This window comes from Chroicocephalus ridibundus, chromosome 5, assembly GCF_963924245.1.
Source record: "Chroicocephalus ridibundus chromosome 5, bChrRid1.1, whole genome shotgun sequence".
NCBI lineage: Eukaryota > Metazoa > Chordata > Aves > Charadriiformes > Laridae > Chroicocephalus > Chroicocephalus ridibundus.
In genome coordinates, this window is record NC_086288.1 from 10,869,819 (window position 1) to 10,887,730 (window position 17,912).

Genomic DNA, 17,912 nt, shown 5'->3' on the forward strand with positions numbered 1-17,912 from the left:
GAGCACTCTGAATAAAAATCATTGAAAAAACTCATCATCTTCCTCTGAAACTATATTGAGAATAAATTCTACAGGTCTTCAACTTCTCCTTTCACAACAGAAAGTCTGAATCAAAACGGCTGTATAGGTATTTGGGGTGTGGTAGGCAAATTACCTTGGAGCCTTGATTTTGAGATTTCAGAGCTTTTACTCTGAAGCAAAAGATGATCACTTACCTTACAGCCAAGCCCAGAGCATTCAGCAACACCCAGGGAATCTCAGGTGTAGAAAGGGAACTACAAATCAGTTTCTAGACTGTGATTTTGTTGGCTGGACCTAGGACACCGGAGAGGAAGGCAAACAGGGAAGGATATGGGCTTATAAGGATACTGGTCATTAAAGTTACTGGATCTTGTAATGTATGAGGGAATATCTATGCTTGTTACAGAATCAGTCTTCACAAAAGCATGGGCCCCAGAATACTCCTGTCATCTTGAAAGCATATGCAGATAAAACAAACCAGTTCTTCACATAGTTGGGATTTTGCATAAAAGCGAAAGAGAGCAGAAGAGGAGCAGATAAGGTTTCCTCCTCCACCCCTATCCCCATACCAATACTTCTGAGTGTCTGTGCTGGTACTTCTGCTGATAAAGGGTAATTTAGAATTTGTAAGAGGTCTTCAGTGCCCACCTTTGGAGAGCTGGTGTGTAGCTGCAACTTCATTTAATAAATAAAAACAAAGCTTCACTAACTGGTGTGTGATCACCCAGTATTCCTAGAAAGTGATATAACTCTCATATTTACAAATATGCAACTGTTTTCTGCTCTCTAGTTTGAAAAATTGTTTTCAAGAGATTGCTTCTATTTATATAACCCCCAGAAGAATACTGTAGCAGTCAGCTGCTTGCTTCTCTTACCATTTGCAGTGATACCGTATACAAATTATAACTTTGTGATTGTGATTCCTGCCTTAAGTGCTCTGAAAAATTGTAGCCTAATTAAATAATTGTGTCGGTTGTTTATTTTTTTTAAATACATGCAGCTGAGAGTTACAAGGAAACCCAGATGGTAAAGATAAAGGAAGAACCAATGGAAGTTGACATTCATGATTCGCAGGCCTCAGTGTCACCCAGCCAACCCAGCCAAAATGTTGGCTACAGCACTTTATTAGGGCGAGACATTAGTGAACACATACAGAAGGCACCAGAAGGTCGTGTGCTCCCAGAAAGAAACCTATTCAGCCAAGATATATCAGTGAAGATGGCCTCCGAGCTGCTCTTCCAGTTATCAGGTAAAAGCAGTGGAAATATTAAAGAACAAAAAGAGATTGTGCATAGCCGTTAAGGTGCTATGAAAGATTGCCATGAGAGATTGCTAAGGCTGAAAAATAATAGGAGTTAGAGCCCTTCTACCCTCACATTTGGAATGCAAAAGCCATGCCAAATGTCCCCCATAGTTAGCATATGCTTTAGAGCACTGTGACAGTCAGGTCAGGTTCACAATATTTGAACTGAATTGGAAAAGCCGGAGTTCAGCTCCTGTATTTTTGAAAGCTAATTAAATAATTTGTGACAACTGGTTGATCCGGGCCTTGGAGTACAGGGGAACCTATAGATGGCAGTTACTGGCATAAGTGGCCGGTGACTGCAGCATGCAGCACTCCTGGGACTGCACTGTCAATTTCTCTTGACAAAGAAGGTGAACCTCAGCTATTACATAAAGGCATTACATGAATGCTTGTATTGCACACTGCATGCAGCACTAACACTGAAATATGAAGCTGAAAAAATTTGTTGGGTGTTAGTTTAAATAAAGTCGTGCCCATTCTCTAATCATGCTGTAACCATTTACCCTAAATTACTCTGGATTATGCTGTTATCAGAAAGCGTTAAAATAGTTTTGCTCAATAAAACTTGATAGGGAAAATATGACATATGCTAATCACAAAAAAACCCATGTATGTTCCTCTGCAGAAAAGGTGAGCAAAGAGCACAACCACAATAAAGATAACACCATCAGAACTACAGCCAGGTAAGTACAGTCCATGATTATCTGCGAAGCTGTAGTGTAAATGGCATTGCCTTATTTTGCCTTGTGAACTCAAATATGTCTGTCTCCTGCAAATGTGACCTGATACTACAAGTGTAAGATATTTTCATGGGTAATGTAACCTGCATCTGAAAAATGACACCTATAGATCTGATTGCTTAGAGTTCATGAGAAAAAAGGCCTTTGGGCCAAAATGACTGTTCTCCTCTGATCAAGTATTCACACATCATTTTAAATTTTTTTTTTCTATTTTTTCCTGCAAAACCTGAAACTTAAAAGAAACTGCATAGTACATGCAGTGCTTGAGGGAAGAACAGACTGTCAACTGGATTTTAAGACGTGGACCAATGTAAGAAGGGGTGGTTTTGATGCAGTCTTCTGTCAAACTTGGATTTCTGTAATAAAATTTCAGTTTAGTATTTCTATCATCTCAGTGCCTTCTAGAGACAATTTTTTAAAAGTGAGACTGTAAGACAATGCTAATGAAACATTTGTTAAAGATTACAGTCACATTAATACAGTAAATGAAATTATCCAGGAATTAAAAACATGATCCAATTATAGCACGTGCTGTTAAAGAAATAGGCACTTTACAGTGTTGTGGCTGTGAACAAGCCCACGACTTGTTTACGTATACGTGAGCAGCAAAGTGAGGTGTCCCTATGCGAAAATTCAAAGCTCTTATTCATAAGTGATATCTAGAATTGGTAAAAACTTAGGAACCCATGGTGAGGAGTAGGCAGGAATTGGAAAGGGTACATTTCTTTCCTACCTGAAGGTTCCCTAATCAGTGTGGATGGGTTGGAGACTGAGCACTGAGACTGAAGTGGTGAAGAGTTCCTTCAAAGATAGAGTAAGACCTTCTGTGCCTCTGCAGCCCCTTCTACAGAAGTTCCCAGCATGCTCAGTGTCTGCTAACTAAGGCAGCTTTGTCTATACAGAAATTGAAAGGCACTTCAGTTGCAGAAGAAAACATCTCTAAAATATGTTGTTCTTAAATTCCTAGGCATATCCCATTCATTCACAGTAAGTATAATAAATAAATAATTTGTTTTTAATAAACTGACCAGGTCAGTAATTGTACATTAGGGAGTTTCTTATTTTACGAGTTGAAAGATAATTAAATTGAGCTTTTAACTTTTGGCTACTGTGAATGCTTCCCATATATTTGCTAGTTTGGGAATTTGTGGGATATGCGGCCTGCATAGCCTTCCTGTGACTACTTAAAAAGCATAAGCCTGAGAGATACATATAGAGATAAATGCACGTATCATCCAACTACTCATTAACCATCCAGTGTGCATCACAGGGAGGGGGTGACAAATAGTCAGTTGAAAATAGATTTGAATGTCTCATGATGTTACCAGCAGGACTGGTGTGAGAATTCAGAGCTACTTTTGGATCTATCAAAGATAATTCAAACTGGAAAGGTTGAGGACAGTTCAAAGTTAACTTCCCCTTCTTCTGGCTGCCAACTTTTAGGAGGTAGCACAGTTGGCTGTTGTCAAACTTGCACTGAGTTTTACTGAGAAATTCTGATAATGGCTGCTACCCATCAGGGCATGGACGCTGAGTGCCTGATTCAGTTCTTCCGGGTGTTTTTCGTATCTTACCTATCTAGAAGAAGACATGAATGAGAAGAGTTGCTTAAGGGAAAGTGAGTCAGTCTACTAAATCCTGTCGAGTTCAAACAGATTAACTTGAAAGACCTTGCCAAAAAAACCCCACCCAAAACCAACCAAACAGCTGGAAGTCTTTACTGGTAAGGGTATGACACCTTCCCAAAAATAGAATGTGATGGAGCAGCCAATGGAGGATAGAGGCACTCAGACTGCGTTAAGAAAACGTGCAGTGTTGCAGTTTGGCTCACCAACCTACATCTGGAGTAATGACAAAAAAGCATTTGAATCAGCTGCAGAGAGCCAAGGTGAAGCCAGTGTTGTCCACCCGTGAGTAGTTGGGGAGCAGAGAGATTAAGCTGTGTCATTGGTGAGAGTCTTGAATCAGCAAAGCCCAGCAAGATGGAGTACGCAAGCGCTTTTTGCTCTCTTATCCTTATTAACATTTCTAACTGTTGCCTATCTGTTGCTATTATTCCTGTGAGTATTCCTGGACTTTGTGAGCATATACTTCCATATGACTTTGCTTAAGCAGCCAAAACTGGCAAGGATTCCTACAATTCAATGGCTGAGTGAGATGGTAGAGCCTGCCATCTGTGATATGAAGACAGAAAGTGGAGAAGCAAATGATCTGGAAGTGAGTACGCCAGCGTAAGATGCCAAGATAAGTTTCTTTCATCTAGAGAACTCTGTAGCCATAAAACTGGAAAACTGCTGCCAGAAAAAAAAAAAAATCCTAAAGCTTAATCTTCATCAGAGGGGACTTTGCACAGTGATTGAGAACAATTTGTGTAGTTTCCTACTATCAAGCAGGAGCTCCTCCCTCCATACTTTACACTGGGAATTGGAGGGCGTATCTGCTGAAATAAATATAATAATGGGGCCAACACTGAAGAGACTCAGCTGCCATTCTAGAGGAAGGCAGAAAAGAGGTATCCAAGGATGGTTCTGTAGCTCCCTGGAGGCCGCTGGTGGAGAGGGAAATCCTTGGCCCACAACGCGATGCAGTCTTCAGCAGCAACCGGCTCATGATATATGGCCTAGCCTGAAATAGATAAGCTCTGCATCATCCATTTTGCTTAGAACCAGCAATGACCACTGTCCCAGTAACTGAATCTAAGGCACAAGCAGGCAGGCCAACGTGGAAACCTGAGCGGATTACAAGATTTTGAAGAGTTACAACAGTAATAAAACTTTTTTCATTGGTGTTTTTCTTTCAAATCATTATTAAGCCAGTGAGAAGAATGTTGCAATAAACGATGCCATATTTTTATACAGCCTCAGTCTGTTTTATATTATGTCACCCCCAAGTGGGAGTGTGAGTCTTGGAAAAAGTTAAGTTTTGCACATGTGGGCTGGAGCTGTTTTGTTTTATCCTGAGCACTTGTTTTCTTGAGTATTATGCATAGTTCAGACAATCTGCATATACTGAACTGTTCAGGTTTGGGGCAGCTTCATGCCTTACCCTTCAGCACAACCTAATGTTGGCTGTGTTTATGGTTTTGTTCAAACTTTTGTAGAAATACCAAAATATCCCATTAGCTGTCACATACGGAACAGCACAAAATGAATAATGGCCCAAAAACTTACTGAGAAAGTAAATAACACAATTGCCAAAAGTGTTACATGATCGAGTTAACTAGTTATCAAACAAGTTTCCCAAAGGCAGAAGAGATCTGACTAAGAATACAAGTGACTCAGTGGAGAACACCTTGTTCACTCTCTGCAGCAAAACTATAAGGGAAAACTTATGCAAGTACCATTCTTTACGTTGACACCTTGGGTTGGTTGGTGCTGCTGGCACATATTTCTGGGTCTGGACTACCCACTTGCAATGCTTCGTGAGACCTCATGCTACTTTCTTTATCCTGCAAAGGTTGTTGGATTTTATTACTGAGTAAGAACAGGCTGCAGAAATGAGCTGGCCTCCTGTCCTGCACCTTTAAAACATCTACTATACAGCAGCCTGCTAAGGATTCTCAATATGAGAGAGATAAGATTTAACGTAATTCTCATTTTGCTTAGAAGAAATTGGTAATTTGCATGCGGATGGAATACACTGACTTAGAAAACAGCTTTCCAAGAAAGACCGTCCTTTCCCACTTTGAATTTGCTGATGTATCTCTTACTGATGTCTCTCTGTACTGTAGACAAGGAATTCTTGTTTCTGTTAGGATCTTTGAGAAGAAAACAAAAAAATACAGAAATGCCAATTCACTATTAAAATTGAGTTTTTACTGCCTGTTAATTAAAACCAAAGCATGCTGTGCTTTTTGGAGTCAAGTAGCTGATAATTTTTGTACTTAATACTCTTTGAGAAGTAACCATTCACTTAGCTTATATGAATTGTTTCGTGCTTTAAAAATCAAACTCATGGAGTTAATTTCATTCATGGAATACCACGCCAAAAGAGAACTATTCAGCATCTTAACCTAAAATTTGAAAAATTTTGTTTTAAAAATAATTACTATATGCCTTGGATTATGAAATAGTAATATTTTCCACCTTTCCTGATTGCCCTCTCCAGATATGACAGTAGAATACAAATTTTTGAAGCATTAATTTTAATGATCCATATTGTATTGTGAATAGTTCAAATCTGAGATACTGAAATATAGTTAAAAGCCTTTTATGAGCACTTCAGTTTTCACTCTGAGATGCAATTTTACTAAAGCGTGCCTCTTCTCCACACCTTGACTTATGGTCTGCATATCTTTCAGCATGAATTCTGTAAATGAAACGGGGCTTTTAACAAGATGGTATTTGTTATAACGTTAAGATGTTAGCGTCAAAAATCATATTTACTTCTTCCATTACCTGCTGTTTTGTTTACAAGAAGATGTTTTATTTTTTCCCATAGCCCTTTCTTTTCTGAGGACACATTTAGACAATCACCGTTCACTTCCAACTCAAAAGATCTCCTGCCTAATGAAACTACTCTTCATGGAAGGACATCTGCACCAGGTCAGATACCTTTTTCTTTCATTGCTTCTGGATAATGGTCGTCTTAAAATTTTCTTACTGTAAACTCCAGCACCTGACCAATGCTCTTAAAATGTAGTTTGCATTGTCAAAAGGCAACTCCCTCTTCATCACAAGTGCTTATTATTAAGAAGAAAAAGGAAAAAGTTAATTATTGCTGAATCATTTGTGTTAATAGTTTTTAAACTGCTATTTCCATTAATTGTACAAGAGTCTATAACAGATTAAACTCCGCAGTATTAACAGAGATGGGGGTTTTGTGTGTGTGTGTCTCCCATATGTAAAGGAACTTTTCTGATGTCAGATTACTGTCTGCTATTCTCCTGTTACTGGCCGTTTCCATCTCCATGTCTCAGAGTACAGGTGAAATGTTTGTAGTGCATGGTATCAGAGTGGCTGAGCTTGGCAATACAATTTTCCTGCCTTTAACAGTAATTTAGAAACCTTTTTGGAAGGATGGAGAGTTCTTAAAACGTGCTGAAAGGCCTCGGTATCCATGGGTACGTTCCCACTGATCTTCTGAACTAGTTGACAGGCATTTTATGTCCAGGTGTAGCTTGGGATGTATTCTGCATTAAAATGGAAAATACAGGCATATAACAATACTATTCAAGGTGGCACTGAACACACACAAAAACTTGATACGTGCCTTTACCGTCCTGTTGAAAAATAACTCGTTTGCTAGTTCACTGCTATCTGTTCTTAAATTAATAGCTCTTGGGTTCTAAAGGTCAGTAATTACACAGCCAGCCATAGGGGGGGTTATTCACCTTTTCTTAGCAATCAATAAAGTTTTGGGCACGTTACTGCTAATTTTCAGCTATAGACTGTCATTTAATTTACAACTTAACAGACCCTTCATTTTTTTTAATGCTTGAATAGTCATTTGACAGCTTGTGAAGTGGCAGATGAGGTTAAGAGCTAGCTGTTGTCTAAGGGTAAATATGCATAGCAGGAAGAAGAAGAAAATTTGTAGCATAAGGACAAGGGTCTTCAGGCTAGCCTCAGCTGCACTTTTGCGAGGAAGCAGTGGATTTTGTAACTTAGGGTGAGGAGAACCAGATCAGGCGTGGTGCTTTTAAGTATTAAAATGTAAACCAGGTTAGCGCTTCAATCCTGGCATTTGACCTTGGCATAACATGGAATATGCATATGCCCAGATGAAAGACGAGAACTCTTAGACTCCTCAGGCAGTGCTCGATACCTCAGAGGACATGGCCTCTAGCAGCAATGCTCTTACATCATACCAAGATGAATGTATAAGAATTTTAATGCTCTGTAAGACTTAATTTTAAGTGAGGCAGCTAAAACTGTGGATGGGTTTGGTGACACGTTTAATCTTCTGCTTAAAAGATGTAAAATAGCTAGTTGGTTAGGACATCCTGGAGTGTTAGAATGGCTTCTGAGGAACTGGGTTTTGTATGTTTATGCTGCCCCATATTCTGCCTTATAGAATATAACTATTACCTTGATAGGTCTGTGTATTATAATACATATTGCTCTGTGATTATAAGACTCTGATATGTAATAGCAGCATGTATACTGAAAATCAAAAATGACAGTTTCTGCTTCATTTTTATTTTTGGAACAACCCTATCATTCCAAATATGTTGATTTTTCTCAACTTCATAATAAATTCTTGGACCTGAAGTGCAGCTTCACAGCAGCACCAGGAATATGATTTACATTTTTAATCAATTACAAATGTGGTCTTCGTGTAAAAGAACAGCAGAATACCCCCAGGTAGATTTCCTACTAGTTTCAGCCTTGCAAGAAGAAATAGTCTATATAGTGCTACGGATAGCTCAGAAGAAGCTTTATCCCTGCAGAGAGCAGCATAAAGAAAGGAACAGTAACAAACCATTGTAAAGGCCAACAGGATGTAACAGAAAATGCTGTGGAAATGTGTATGTGGTGTCTCGTGTATAAATGGTGTGTATGTCTTCACTTGAGATTTGGCTTGGGTTGCTTCATCCCTGAAACAGGATAGTAAGAAGTAGAAAAGAACAGCTTAAGAAAATTACAGGAAATTCCCAGTCCAGTGTCATCTTCAAGTCATCAACTAAAATCCAAGAGGATTAACTGCTAATGGCCAAGAGTATTCATTAAGCAGTGCCCATATTCAAAAATGCGACTGTGTGCCACTGTCACCCCAGCTAGCAGAGTCTGATGAACAAGCGTGGGGTCTGAGCTGCTGCTCTGTCCTGGCTCTCTGCGACCTGGCTTGACTCAGGCAGGCAAAGTGGCATGAGGAAGCCTTCACTGCCAGTTGGTCTAGGTGGCCTTGGTGGAACCACACGTACATAGTGCTTCTTTCCAAGAGAGCACCAATATGGGTGGTTGTATCCCCAGACTCCTGCCAACTTTCTGTCTGCAGACTTCTTGGCACCCTAGCTGCAGAGGAATTGGGAAAAGTGACAGGAACACAGGACAGTAAGATATCTCATGTGTCAAATTCAATTCTTTTCTATAATAGGTAACAGCATTATGTAATCTTATTCGTTATCAAGATCCATCTTAAAACTCTCGTCCTTATTATTTGTATGAGGACACTGTTTCAGAAGCTCACCCCTCCGAAGGGCTGGGACCACTCTCTTTTCAGCCTGAATTTATTCACAGCAAGTTCTACTTTTGTTGTTTCACCAATGCTGTCCTTCAACTTTGATAATAATTCTCCCTTGTGATGTTCACCATCTGATGTGCCATCTTACATCCCCCTAATCCTGTCTTCATTTTCAAAAAGTAAGCCAGCCAATGTCTTTTAGTCTCTTTTAGTATAATAGGATTTCCATTTCCTGACGGACATCATGGACTTTTTCTGCCTCTGTTTAGGGAAATTAATTTCTGCAAATACGAGTAATCAGAAGTATATATGCTATTTTACAGAAGGTCTTACCAATGACTTTTTCAGCGGCATGCAATCTTCTATATGTATATTGGAAATGCCTCTCCTGATTAATCCCAGTCTGTAACTACAACATGCTGATGACTGAATTCATTTGCTAATCAAATAGTAACATGTTTTTCTTTTCCTTTACAATGTCAGCTGATGATTTCAGCATGCAACAGAAATTCTTGTTCCTGCTTTCTATGACCTCGTAATTTGAATTGTTACTCTAGCTCTCAAGATTATTTCTTTAATACTCTGAAATTTCTGCATATTGATGATATTGCTTTCATTAATGCAATGCTGGGATTTTTTGTATTGAAGCTGTTAAAGAGAGTGTCCCTGCCCATGGCAGGGGGTTGGAACTAGATGACCTTTAAGGTCCCTTCCAACCTAAACCATTCTATGATTCTATGATTTTTAAGTACGCTTGGTCCGAAGTTCAGTCCTTGAGATTTCCGCTTAGTGGCCTCTTCAGCACAAACCACTTCTCTTCATAGCCAGTTTATAAGAAAATTGCAAGATCAGGTATATAAGAGGAAAAGCACTCTTTGTAGTGCATTGAGTATAGAAGATCCCCAAGGAGTATGAAATAATTAGAAAGATGTATTAAAAGATGTGTGAGAACAATGCACTGATCTCAGGGTATTTACTGGGGGGAAAAAAAAACCCCAAAATAAATAACAACATAGCAATGGATTTGCCCTGAAATAAAGGTGAAGTAATCCTGATCAGAGCGGTATCACAGGCAGGAGAAGTGATTCTCATGCAACAGCTTTTAAGTCTGGTACCCAAGGAAATGACAATGAAATCTCCAACAGCTGTCAGAAAGGTATTCGGCAGCCCCACAGAAGTCATGGTAACTCCCTGATAATCTTAATATTCTGAGAAGGGAAATAAGTAATTTCCTATAGTACATGGTTCAAAAGTATTGGATAGATTTGGGGAACTAATTCCCTTGCTTTTTAAGGTATTCTGTATGTTAATAACCATACCAGGTTAGTTGTAGTTACATTACACTTTTCTGTATTACTATTACTGTCCAAATAAGCTCTTTTTTTACTCAAAAATTGAGATAAAATAAAATACTATTGATGTCTACATCACTCAAACACACTTTGCTCAAAAATTACCATAGTATCGAAGTCATATCTAATATAAAGTCATACCCAAAACAATTCAGTAATTTCAGCGTTCCCCTATAAGAATAGCAAAATTACCTTTTTTGGCTAGCAAAAGGTAGGGAGAAGAAATGAAAATTTTAATTTCAAACAGTCACTTAAAAGGGCATTTTTATCTTCTGTTTTATAAGACTCTTCTTTTGACAGAATAGAATTTAGTTTTATGTCAGAATACATAGTTCAGTCCGGATTGCTAGATAAATTAAAAACTTGATCTAATGCTGGCGTTCCTGACCCTTAGCCAATCTTTAATGTGTTTTAATAGTTTTCCATGATCACACTGACTCATTCTGTAAATCAAACCTGCCTTCGTGAAATCCAGAAGAGTGATATTCACTATTCCTTTTCCGGTCAGTTCATTAATATTGGCGAAGACTCCAGCCATGGGGTTTTGGGAATATTTTTTTCTCCATGTATGTATGCATGCGTGTAGTATAATAATATTTTATTATTTTCTCTCCTGTTCACCAAGGACCTGGTATTCTCCTTCATTTACATTGACAGTGCCAAATATTGAAACAATCTCATCTGTAGAGGATTACATTTAAAAAAAAAAAAAATCCATCTTTTTGTGAAAATTTACTAGTTCTTGCGAAACTGTAATTTTGATTGTGGTAAGTGAATTTCACGTGGCTAAAATAGACTTTTGGAACTGGAGGATGTAGGTTCTGGGGGGCTGTAGTCCATGAATAGCCCTGGCTTTTTTAATTTTGTCTATTGGTGCCAGAGCTAAATTTACTGGTGTATTTGATTTCAGTGAAATAAAGCCAATAACGCTTCTGTCCTCAAGCACCTTTTTGAAAATGCATCACGGCCTCTTCTGTCACTGTGTCTCCATGCTCTTCACTGACCTGTAAGATGACAGATAGGCCATGCCTCCTCTTCAGAAACGTCCAGAAGCCATACTGAATCAGTAGCATGATACTTAGTTCTGTAGAAAATTGGAAACATAGTGCAAAAATTTTGGATTTTGGTACTTTCAGTTGTATTTTTATTGATGATGTAATTAGTGGCATTATGCCATATTTATGTTTATTGAACTAAGGTAAATGCAACTAATTGAAATAAGTGCAACAAAGATTCCCGTATGTTTGGAACTACAGGACTCTTCAGGAGATGTACACGTTTCTCCTGTTACTGTTCATACTCACATCCTCCTCCTCCTACTTTTCTCTAAAGCAGTAATTCCACTGTAACTTGTATATACTTAAAGGGGAAAATCTGCCTGCTTCCTCGGCCTCATCTTTGCACGTTGTCCAACACAGCAGTACTAACATTTGTGTGGCCACATTGCAAGCCAGATCAAGGGAAGTAGAGAACTAGTCTCCTTTTTTTTTTTTTTTTCTAATAGTTTGTGGGAATGTTAGGATGTGAGCAGGGTGAAGGCAAGGCCATATCATTTGGCCATGTGGAATTTCAGCATTTGTGTGAGATTGACGTGGCTGTGACCACATTTAATCTTGTTTACTTTCTTCTGTGACTCTAGTTAAAAAATACCTCCTGAGGGTTTAGAATTTTAACTTGAGTGTGATAAATAATCAAGCTGTTCATGTTGCACAGATGCCACATTCTTTTGTATGAAGTATTTCCAAGTGTCTTCCTTTCTAATCCCTTTTTAAAGACACTTTAAGGTCAATATACCTCTTGATGTTGTAATTTTGTGTGGCTTAAAGCATCTGGAAAGTAGATAGCAAGAGCTCTTTTCGTCCAACCTGCAGACTTGCTATTTGTATATACTATTTTCCAGCAGTATTTGTGCTTGATTCTGGTCTCCTGTGCTCTGCAGCAAACTAAACTTCTGCTGTATGCAGCCATCTACAGCAACCAGCTCTGAATTTTGGGTCATCACTAGGTTAGTTTAAAAAGTCAGGACTTTAATACATTGAATATGAGGTTAGAGTGAATACGACGATAGTTTCTGTTTCTTCAAAGTTGCCAGTGACAGTTTTCCTTCTTGATCTCTTTTATCCTGCTGCCAGAGACTTCCTACTTTTAACTTATCTCACGTTGTCCCTGAGACCGCTGTAACTGTGCTGCAGAAATGAAGGGACACCTTGAGGGTTTGATTTCTGTGTAGGGGACTGTTGGCACTTCTGTCACCCTGGAAAATGTCCTTAGGCCTATAGGAGACTGGGAAATGCACAAGCCCTGAGGATTTCTGCTAAAGTGATCAGCGATGAAATGCTGGCATTTAAATTGCCCTTGTATAGCTTCCCAGCTATGTACCCATGGAGTTAATTAGAACTATTCACACCTTCTTACCGTGGTTGTTTGCTTACACCTGCCAAAAAGCCTCTAACTTCAAATCGTGGGTAATCCTCTGTTTGCTTTAGGAATACTTTCTTCACAGTCCTAAATGCTAGAATTTGTAAAGGAAAGCTAGGGGTTAAGAGAACAATTACAAGCATTCGATTTCTAATTCATTCAGGACAGCAGAACCTGTAGATTATTATTTTTGAGAATCACAGAATGGTTGAGGTAGGGAGTCTAGTTCCACCCGCTTCCCTAGAGCAGTCAGCCTGTTGCTCAAGACTGTGTCCAGTCAGGTTTTGCATATCTCCAGGGATGGAGACTCTCTGGGCAACCTGTGCCAATGTTTGACCATGCTCAGGAAAAAAAAAAAAAAAAAAAAAAAGAAAAAGAAAAGAAAAGAGAGAAGTGTTTTCTTATGTTTAAATGGAATTTCCTGTGTTTCAATTTGTGCCCTTACCTCTTCGCCACTGGTCATCACTGAGAAGGGCCTGGCTTCATCTTCCTGTTCCGCCCTATTAGGTATTTCTACAGACTGGGAAGATCCCACCAAGCCTTCTCTTCTCCAGGTTGAACAGTCCTAGCTCTCTCAGGCTCTCCTTGTATGACAGATGCTCCAATCTCTTAATCCTGTTTGCTGGACTCCAGACTTCTTTGAAAGTCTAAAAGAATATTTCAAGATCCTGGCGGCGGTTTCTGTCCCTGTGATGGAACAGCAATTTTTATTGCCAGTATAGTTGCAGAGGGAGTGCATGCGCACGTGAATTGACTTATGTAGTGCATTTTTTTTCCCCCTGCTTTATCCCATTATTAGTGCTTATGGTCATTTTATTTGCTTTCAGTTTTGGTCTGAGTTATGAGCTCTGCCCACCCAGGACATTAGATATCCCCTTCAGTTTCTTGATGATGAGAGTGCCTGACCCCTGTTGGCTTCCTGGCAGGATGGAAAAGCATAGAGTGGCACTTCATTCACTACACGAGGCGTGCTCCATCAGGCACTCAGACCTGTTGTTCATTTCTATCTCAGTCTTTCTGTGAAATGTGCTCGTTGTGAAAGTGGTGCTGGAGGTAGATGCCACACTGTTGTTGTTGCTGCCTGCAAAACACAATGGTAGGTACTCACCAAGCCTTGCAAAGCCTGATTCTCTCGGTATGCAAAAGCACCCATTTAATTTTATTCCTCTTCCGGTGCCTGTCTGGGGTAAGTTTCAATCAGATACTCTTCTTTTTGTGTATGTGTATGCATGTGTGTGCACGTGTATGTTTGTGTAAAAATCCATGCAGATGCATGAGAAAGAATACAGGAGAGATCCCTCTGACAAATCCAACCTGTATGACAGCTTCAGAGATGGTAGGAAATTTTTTGTGACACGAGCGGCAAGTTGATTTGAGTAACTGATTTTAGTTCGTTATCTCCAACATGCATTTTACTTTCTTTCTTCACGCAAAAAAAAAATGTCTTTCGGGTGCACATTGACTGGTCTGTGCTCTCTGTCTTTGCACACTCTAAGAAGGCTGAGGGACTGTCAGCCATCAGGGTTGCTCTCTGAAGCCTGACAGCAAGAGAGATAGCTGGCAAGTTGTGGAAAGTGATTCTAGGAAGGTGAGATAGTTGGACTGCTATAGAAGTGGGTTGTGCTTGGCATAGTTCTCCAAAGCAAGACAGATTTTGCAGAATTTGTTCAACATAATTCAGTGCTAAACTGTGTGACAGTAGCTCTGGCTCTAGCTTGTTTTTTATATATCGCATCCTGTCTTCAGATTCCCATGGTCGTCTGCCTGGGTGCAGCCTTCTTTTGCTAGGCACCCAGCTGCCTTGACAACCGCTTTGCACTGCAGTCATCGAGCAGAGGGTTCCAAATTTCTGGTTCATTTAATGGGATCATAACCAACGTGGCTGCAGCCGATTACAGCATTACATTTCCCTTGCAGCTTTTTCTGGGTCTGCTGTCAAGCAGGTTTGCATCTAGTGCATGTGTGTTGCAGATCTGTGACACTGTAATAGTGACTATGTCCTGAGCAGCCACACAGTCTTCATAACTAACAAAGTCCCTTTCAGAACTGAAAAAATTATTACGCAGAACAGACCATTTCAAATCAGCACATCGCCTCTTGCTCAAATATGCATGGTGTGTTCTTTGGCTAAAATAGAGGACAAGTGAAGTGTGCAGCATCTACATCGTTGTACATGTTTAAATTTTTCTCAACAATCAGTATTTATTGGCCATTCCCACAGGAACTAAGGGGAATGTGATCGGATCCGTCTGAGGAACACGGGAAACTCCTGGTGAATCGGGCAGTGCCTCTCTCAGTACAACACATGCTAAACAGCAAGACTTTGCATGAATTGTTGTGGGCATACAGAGTTCACTTCTTTTCCTTGTGAAGTCACTGCACTAATTATTTTGCCAATTATTTGCAGGACCTTCAAGATGAAAGGTGTTAATTAAAATAGACAAACAGAAAGATACACGTTCAGGTCCATGTCTTGAAAAGCACTTGACATCTATCTGAAAATTTGTGATCCTTGTTTTATTATGGGCTGCCTTTATACAGGGTAACTTTTTTTACCCTCTAATATTGTGCAGTCTTCTCATACAGGCAAAAATATTTATTTTTATTTCATTTCGCTTTTATGTTTGTTCCTCCTAAAGCAGTGTCAACCTCACGGTAAGGGACAGAAGAACAAAGTAATTTTGCTCAGAACAAATACCTTCTGGCTTTATTCAGAATAAACCCAAACTAGACCCCATTCATTACACCCATCAAACCAAAAGCTGTTAAGAAACGCTAGCAACATCAAATCCAAAGCAAAAAGGCCAAAGGTAACTGTTTCATCCCCCATGGAAAAATAAAACTTAGCAATTGGGGTTTTTTATCCTTTCAAACAGGGCAGGTTTTGGCATTTCTTATCACTTTTTGATAGATTTTCTAACTCAAATAGTTATTCAACAGCAAGTGATTTTTTAAAAAAGAAAAATAATTGTTGCTATCAATGTCTTTAAATAAATATGTAACACAAGTGGCGTGCAAATTTGAGAAGGGCTTCCTGAGCAGGTACACTCATCCGAAGTGCAGAATGAGAAATGTGGGATTTTGCCTACCTTGTCTTTTGCTGGCAAGCGAATTCAGGACAACATAAGGCTGCCTCGCAAGTTCTTAGGACCTGGATTTTGATGTAGGTGACAGAAGGAAACTTGGTGAAGAATGACCATGAAGTGTTTCTGGGGAAAGGAAGAAGGGAAAACAACAAAGTAACAGCAATTGGCTTCAGGAAGGACAACTGTAACCAAGTTGGAGATTTGTATGGAAAGAAGCCTAACAGTAGTTCTTGGCAGGTCCTTAAAGAAACTTGACCTCTTGAGTGAGACTTTTGGCGCTGCCTCCTGTAACATGCTCATAGTGAGCAGGGAAACCAAGAGTAGGTACAACTATAATTAAGTCGCTAAGTGTAGCTGTCAAACCCCAGGGACCACATGCAGTTCTGGAAGGGTCTGTGCTTGCTCTGGTATTAACCAGTCCTTTTATTAATGTCGTGGATGATGGACAAGAAAGCGTGTTTATGAAATGTCCTGATGACACCATGCGTGGAGGTGCCATAAGCACTTCAGGGGACAGAACTAGATGAGGAATTGAAGAAACAGCCTGGAAAATAGTATCCAATTCAGTGAGGACAAAATTCTGTGCCTGGGGGAATGATGAATGCCCAGGCAGTGCAACTTAAGGGAAGGATCTGGATTAGTCTTGGTCAGACACTGTATGTAGAGCTGACATTGTATGCATTGCAGAAAGGGCAAACATCCGGCTGAGAAGTCAGGAATGTGGTCTGTAAGGCACATGTGGTAATTCTGCTTTACAGCTGGAGCCCTGAATTTTGCGCTCTGTAATCCAAGAACAATGTGGAGGACAGCGGTGGTCAGAGGCTTAGAAAATACGAGCTGTGCGTAAAGGTTGGAGAAGTTGTGTTTATTTAGTCTGGAGAAAAAAAGAGGGGAGACGTGGTAATGGTATTCAAATATGTAAAATGACAGCTTTGAGAGAAAAAGGATAAACCTTGCCTATGTTCATGTGAGCAGAATAAGGAATAACAGGTGCAAAAGACAGTAGAGATTTAAATTAAACACCGAGTAAAACTTTCTATCAGTAGGAGTGGTTTTGCGCTGACACAACTGTCACAGGAGGCTGTGGAAGCTCTGTCACGGGAGGGTTTTTATACAAATAAATTAGACAAGCACACATGTTTGGTGTGTGGCCGGTGTGCCTCCGGGTGAGGGAGAGACAAGGTGGCCTCCTCAGGTCCCTTCCAGCTCTAATTCTGTGATATAAATTCAGTAGCAACGCTATAATGACGATTAAGTATCTTGAAAGAGACTTGATAGATGAGGCTTTTGGTTTCTAAATACTCAGCATGCTGTGTTTTAGACTCTGCATCTTATTCAAACCCATCTAAAGTTTCATATCCTCCTTTGTCTTTCTTAATATGGGAATCTTTTTTAAAAGTGAACATCAGCATTGAGTCCGACTGTTTTCCTGAATATGAAACTTTTCCAAATACAAGCTCAACGTGAAATAGAAAGACAGGTTTTAAAATGACTTTTCTCACTTTGCAAAAGGAATTGGAACACATCATTCCCGCCACTTCCTTTTAGAGTTACCTTGGGACTCTCCAGTCCTCACCTATCTTATCTGGTACAAGGTTGTTTTCTGTGATATTTGTCTGCCTAAGAGTAAATTAAATGCAAAATTCATCAGGCTATTTGGACAGATATATATAGAGAGATATATATAAAGACCATTGTTTAAAAATGATCTAAGCAAAGCTGCGGAGAAGGTTTTTTTCTTCTACAGCATGATTTCAGTCAGGGTACAAACCTGCCCTACTGGTTGCTGGCTGATTTAGTTGAGTTTGGGGCAGTCACGGTGCTGACTAGTGCCCTGCAAATGCAACCCGAGCAGAAGGCAGAC

General features: G+C 39.7%; 1 protein-coding gene across 8 annotated transcripts in view; it reads left to right on the forward strand.

Annotated features, from left to right (window-relative positions):
* Positions 1-17,912, forward strand: part of ZNF827 (zinc finger protein 827) — a 110,872-nt gene that overhangs the window by 70,945 nt on the left and 22,015 nt on the right. For all 8 annotated transcript variants that reach the window (XR_010071334.1, XR_010071335.1, XM_063336713.1 and 5 more), the window contains exons 6-8: positions 1,022-1,270; positions 1,953-2,010; positions 6,508-6,611. Coding sequence is in view for 6 of the 8 variants with exons in the window: in XM_063336713.1 (XP_063192783.1) it covers positions 1,022-1,270; positions 1,953-2,010; positions 6,508-6,611 (411 nt within the window). In the remaining 2 variants the exon portion in view is untranslated. The remainder of the gene's footprint in view (positions 1-1,021; positions 1,271-1,952; positions 2,011-6,507; positions 6,612-17,912) is intronic.